Consider the following 6,145-nt stretch of genomic DNA (forward strand, 5'->3'; position numbering starts at 1 on the left):
AAAAACAATTTCTGCATATTTTCAATACCTTGATCAGTAAAATTTGATGGCTCCAATTATTTTTCATGCATTCATTAATTTTATTTTTGTTTGACTATTAGTATTTTAAAATGTGAATTTATTTGAATTGGTTTGAAACTTTCACTAATTTTTTTAAAATCTCCTATTGAGAAAATTTGGCCACTTTCCCACTTGAAAAAAGAACTTGCATTAAAAATAAAATAGCGGACCTAAATTTGAATTCAAAGAGAAATAGTATTTTATAATTGTTTATAAAATTCAAAATTACACCCACTATAGAATTATCCTATTATATGGCATATTAAGCCGTTTGAAACTTTTCACTCATCTTGTAAAGTCATAATTATAGTAGATTATAAAATGTTTAATGTTCAATTATTATTCCTATCTCATCATGGCTTCAATTCAAAAGACAAGAGTTCACATTATTGTTTTTTTATTCACATAAATGTTTTACATCAATGCTGATAGGATTTTTCTTTTCAGAAAAATTCATAAGTTACAGTACTGTGTATTTGATAAGGAGCACGGTACGGATATTAATTACAAAATTTGTGAGCTGTTGTATTTGGCATCTCGGGAGAAGATTTCTCAGATAATCAGAAACAGTATTAGATTACATTCATTCTGGGTCACAACTCACGGATATTAGATACTCCTTTGTTGCTTTATGCAAAGGTTCATCTTAACTCTCAGATCAGATAGCTCTACATCTTTTGATTTGTTCTGTTGTTGACAGAGCTTAGTTGTGAGAGAAGGAACATCTTAACGGATTTATAGGCTTCTGTATGTTAATAATTTCTGGTCCAAGTTTTTAAGGACTCATTTTATCACATTTTATCTCATTTATCATTTATCTCATTTTTTAAGGACTCATTTTATCACATTTTATCTCATTTATCTCATTTAATCTCATTTTATCTATCACTCTTGAAATATTTTCCCCACACTTGATTCTGAAGAAATAAAGCAATAAATTATTATTCCATGGATATTCCACCGCTAATCGCGAACAGAAAATGAATAATACTTGTGATTCCATATTTTGAACATTTTCTGTTTTAGATTCTTCAAAGAGCCCTTGGATGGTTTTTGAGTTTATGCCTCATGGAGACTTATTAGACGTTTTACGCAGCAACATTCAACTACTGCGGAAAAACGTTCAGAAAAATTTACCAAGCTTGACAAAAGTAAGTTCATTTGCAGAATATTTAAAAATAAAATGTGCACTAAATGCTATAAGATAGCTGCTGCATTTTTTTATGATTTGATCATCTATCTATATAAGTATTTTTTCACGATATTGAAAATTGAGTAAAATGAGGAGTAAATGACGAACTATAAAAATACCGGTAGATTGATTTAGTATAATGTATACCATATACTCGTATATAATACATTTGAAAAAGTTCATCATTTTAACAAACCATTTTGTTTAGAATATATATGCATTAACAGAATATTTTTATAATTGAAGATCCATTAATTATTATGATATAATTAATCTATATTATAGATGAGATCACATTTTCTCTATCACTCAATTTGACCGTAACATTGGCTACTATTTATACATTATGTATTAATGTACATAATGTACATGTATGTATATGTATGGACATTATAAATACATGTACATTATTTGCATTACCTGTGCGTTACTATAGTAGGCATAAATGAAATTTATTTGAATGCTTATAATATAATATAGATGGTTCAGTCACAAGAAAAAGGTCGGCTGCAATCGTGATGCTGCAATTAAAACATTATATTTTATATCGCCACTATAAACCATCTATACTCCTACTGCAATAATCTATTTATAATATTTTTTCAACTACCGTAGGTCTAAATATTTGTCATTCTTGAATTGATAAAATTACTCTTTTAATTTTATTATTGAAGAGATCTATATGGTTTGCTGCATATTTTACAGGATAACCTTATTTCAATAGCAGCTCAGATAGCGAGTGGTATGTGCTATCTCGCAGCGCAGCGATTTGTGCACAGAGACTTGGCATGCCGCAACTGTCTGGTTGGTGATGACTTGGTTGTTAAAATTGCCGATTTCGGTATGAGTCGAGATGTCTACACCAGTGATTATTACAAGGTACGTTCAACAAGCTTTCTACTCAATAATTGAGTTATTCTAGGTATTCTAGGTTACTCTAGGTACATTGCAAAATCGATGTGTGTGTAACTAAGCGTACACCTACGCTATCGGTTTCGGGCTGTATTGTATACCTATAAAACGAACATAATTCATGATGGACTAAATACATTCATCACTATAAATCAATTGTGCAATGTGAAGGGTTTTTCATATAGGCTAATGCATTTTTAATGATATCCTGCTATCCTCAAACAGTAGGCCTACGAGGTAAAAAGTAGATTTCATTTGCTAATGAACTCGATCAGTAGAGTGGTGCTAAGAATAATTTAAAGTTTGTTTAAAGCGTTCAGTAGCTATCTTCGAGGATATAAAGGCCAAAATACTAGAGTCTAAACTAAGAACAAGCCAAGCTCGTTCAATAAAATATGGCCAATTACGGTACACCATCAAAGATCGTGAATCAAATATTTGAACGTGTGATGAGACTCTTATGAAAATATAAAATAAAACTTACCGTTATTATAGGAACACTTTTTGAATTAGTGTTTTAAGATACAGCCTACAATAAATTGAATGAATTAATAACTGAATTAAATCTTCAGCTTCTCACATACCCTATGCAACCAGATCATTAATTGGGGCAATTCTTGAAAATGATGGAAACAATTCCATACAGGATATTGGTAATTATAACAGGATATTTCTAATTCAATATTTATACAAATATTTTCAGATGGGAGGTTCGAGGTTACTACCAGTCCGTTGGATGGCTCCAGAAAGCGTAATGTATGGCCTATTCACTCTAGAATCAGATGTTTGGTCATTCGGAGTGGTTTTGTGGGAAATATTCAGCTTGGGAAAACAGCCATACTACGGACATTCAAATGAAAAGGTAGGCCTACGACACACCCTATTTCCCAATTGCATGCTAGAGTTACGGTACCAAACTAGGCTACTTGAAATCCGAGTACTAAAAGGTTTTTTGATGAGCTTCCTGTGACTTTATTTTTGAACATAAGTATCTCTTCAATGTTGTTTTCCATCACGAACTGCTTATCATTAAATCACTTTTTGCTATTAAAAAGATCGACTAGCAGTCAGAATTTTTACAATAAATGATTAATCACTCACTGTGACAACGAGATCTTTCGGTAGGTTCGCCATCGACAACCAGGTCCCGCCATCCAGCCGAAAGATCTTAGTCACTGATTTTTTAATTCATTTAGGCCTATTATAAAAAAATTCTGACTGCTAGTCGTTCTTCTTAATAGCAAAAAGTGATATGTATCTCATTTGTGGTACCTAATTTTAGTGATTTCAATTCAGTGTGTTCCAAATTTGTAGTAATTTTAGTGTTTTCAATTATTTTGCAGGTGGTAGAACTGGTCAAACAAGGTACAAAATTGGTTCCACCAGAAGATTGTCCGTTGCACGTTTCGAATATTATGAGAGCGTGCTGGAGTACGGATCCCAGGGCTCGGCCTCAGATTTGCGAAGTTCATGAGCAGCTGACCAAAGTGCAAGTTCATCCAGTCAGTCAGGAGAACCTGCCAAGACCGCCTGCATTTCCAGTAGGCCTGCCTCTGCCTCAAGCAAGCGACACTAATCTAGACCCTGACAACTATCTCAAACCTCAACCAGCAGCACCCAGGGAATATCTGCTACCTTTACCTGATGACTGAATAATGACTAGTCAATAATATGTATAAATCTCCCCAAAAGATGTAGTTTTGGATTTCACAATGAAGTGAATTTCATGTAGATTATTCCCAAGATAGCCTTATTGTACTAAACACAGGTCCACATAATACTAATTACATGGTAAGCGGATAGCTAACTAGTTACAATAAGAGAACTTTGGTTATTGACCAAATCAAATAATATTTTCTCTACATTCAAGATTATTATTTGACGATTTTTTGTTGGAAAGATGCAATACGTGTTCAATAATAGTGTTTATTTACAAATTTAATGAGGAGGAGTACGGTACTCAGGATTGGAGTCCCATAATGGCAAAGTATCCACAATGAACCAAAGAAGAGTTTTCTTATATGTTAATAATATATATCCACAGGTTGAAGTGGTAGACTATAATAGCCACTCTGCTTACGGGGGAAAATTCATAGTATTGGAAACCATAGCGTAGCAAAAATATAATAGGCCTACCCTAAACAGGCTACTTGAGATCCATAAAAAAAACGTATTCAGCAAACCGAATCGTATACAGTTGGTCACTTTTGAACAAGAACTAGAATAAAAAATGTTGAACTCGTAAAACTAAAATTTTCATACTTATAGCTTATTTTTTCATTGTAGTTTTATTACACTTTATAAGTTTTCTATGGAAAAACTCTTAACTTGATCTACTGATAGTTATTTTGTATTTTTTGATTCATTCTTGTCATGGAAATTAGAGATTATTTATTGGTGTCACTGTCACCCCACCATCAACTTTTATTTTAATAATGAAGAATGGATAATGCTAGGTATTGATCTCATTTTTAAATTTGCTATCTATTCTGGTAGCCTATAATATATGTAAAAAAGACACTAATGAATGTGAATGTTCTAGTTAAGTCTTTACAATATTCTTGATTTTATTGATAGCTTTGATTTTTCAGTTAATCATAATGATGGACCCGTTTTTGGAAATTATTTGTAATAATTATTGGAAAAGTACAAATTCGTGATATACTATATTTTTTATGGGAAAAGGAAGTTTAAAGTTATTTTCCAATAGATGTTCAATGTGTTTATCATACAACCAAAGAAACAAAAGAGCACGGCTAAGTCACATGAAAAATGCGGAAGTTCGAATAAACAAATGCAGTTTGTTTATTCGTGAACTGAATCACGGCAGTGCAGCACAAGATAAACACATTGAATGTTCACCAACAAATTATATTTAAACAGTAACTTTGAAACTCCTTTTTCAATTATAGTGGGTATTTATTTTCTAGAGATAGAGGAATACGTATTCCCAAAGATGGTTTCATCATGATGTTTAATTGACTGCATGTTAGAATAAATTTACAAACCTTTGATATATTGTTTTTTCAATAAATGTTCAACATATGTCATTAAATATTAAGGGATTATAAATAAGTCTTTTATTGTTAGAATGTGATTGATAATTTATTCGTATAAGATAAATTGTTAGTTATTCAGAAAATTTTGTCGGCATTGGCCCTCTTTTGAAAATTTGAGACCCAATACAGTGGAAATAAAATTAATTAATAATTAAAATGTTTTTCTTGATTCATGAACAATCTATGTAGCCTACAATGTAAATGGTATCACATATAATTAACGAAGTGGAATGGTTAGAATAAATGTACAAACCTTTAATCTCTTGATTATAAAATACGATAAGGCACCTTATACTGTGTAATAATTTATAAAACTACTGAGGGAAGATAAAATAACCAGAATTCAGAAAGCTGGCTAAGTGATAAATCACAACATTTTATTTTCTTTTACACTTTCAATGTTATTTGTTAGGTATATCCTGAAAAAGGACGAAGGAGTGTGTCAATTTCTTTGTCCAACGAACTCAACCTGTAAAAAGGTTCGAATGTTTCCTCCACATTAAAAGTGTACACTATTGGTTGGGACAATAGGCATGCTGCAATAATTATTCGAATTACAACATAAAAAATTTTTATTCGAATCACTAGAACATAGGCTACTGAAGGATGAAAAACAAAAATTATGACAACTCAGCCTCCAAACTATTTACATTGAAATATTGTCCGTGTCCGTATGGAGACTTCATTAGGTCTTGCAGAAAGCAGAAACATTGTCGGCAAGTCAATCGATTGGATCAATATCGATTATTTCGTTTCGATAATCCATGTGGTTGAGGAGCTACTTACAAAGGACCTTATTCAATCATTCATATACGAGTAGTTCCTTCCGCGTCCACTTAGCATGTAGCGCAGCGCTAGTGTCGAATTGTAGGAATAGATGAGACTTCCTACAATGCTACAAGCCTTCTTATGTTGCAAAACC

At 32.1% G+C, this 6,145-nt stretch overlaps 1 protein-coding gene across 2 annotated transcripts in view; it reads left to right on the forward strand.

The window, feature by feature from the left end:
- The window catches only part of LOC111049320 (tyrosine-protein kinase transmembrane receptor Ror), a 46,023-nt gene that overhangs the window by 36,733 nt on the left and 3,145 nt on the right, over nucleotides 1–6,145 (forward strand). The window contains exons 6-9 of one of the 2 annotated variants that reach the window (XM_039423143.1): nucleotides 1,087–1,211; nucleotides 1,958–2,131; nucleotides 2,868–3,026; nucleotides 3,508–4,843. In XM_039423143.1, coding sequence (XP_039279077.1) covers nucleotides 1,087–1,211; nucleotides 1,958–2,131; nucleotides 2,868–3,026; nucleotides 3,508–3,816 — 767 coding nt within the window. In that variant the 3' untranslated portion in view covers nucleotides 3,817–4,843. Of the gene's footprint in view, nucleotides 1–1,086; nucleotides 1,212–1,957; nucleotides 2,132–2,867; nucleotides 3,027–3,507; nucleotides 4,844–6,145 lie in introns of those variants that run through there. The other variant, XM_039423144.1, reaches the window with a different exon arrangement.

The sequence above is a fragment of the Nilaparvata lugens genome, chromosome 3 (genome assembly GCF_014356525.2).
Source record: "Nilaparvata lugens isolate BPH chromosome 3, ASM1435652v1, whole genome shotgun sequence".
NCBI lineage: Eukaryota > Metazoa > Arthropoda > Insecta > Hemiptera > Delphacidae > Nilaparvata > Nilaparvata lugens.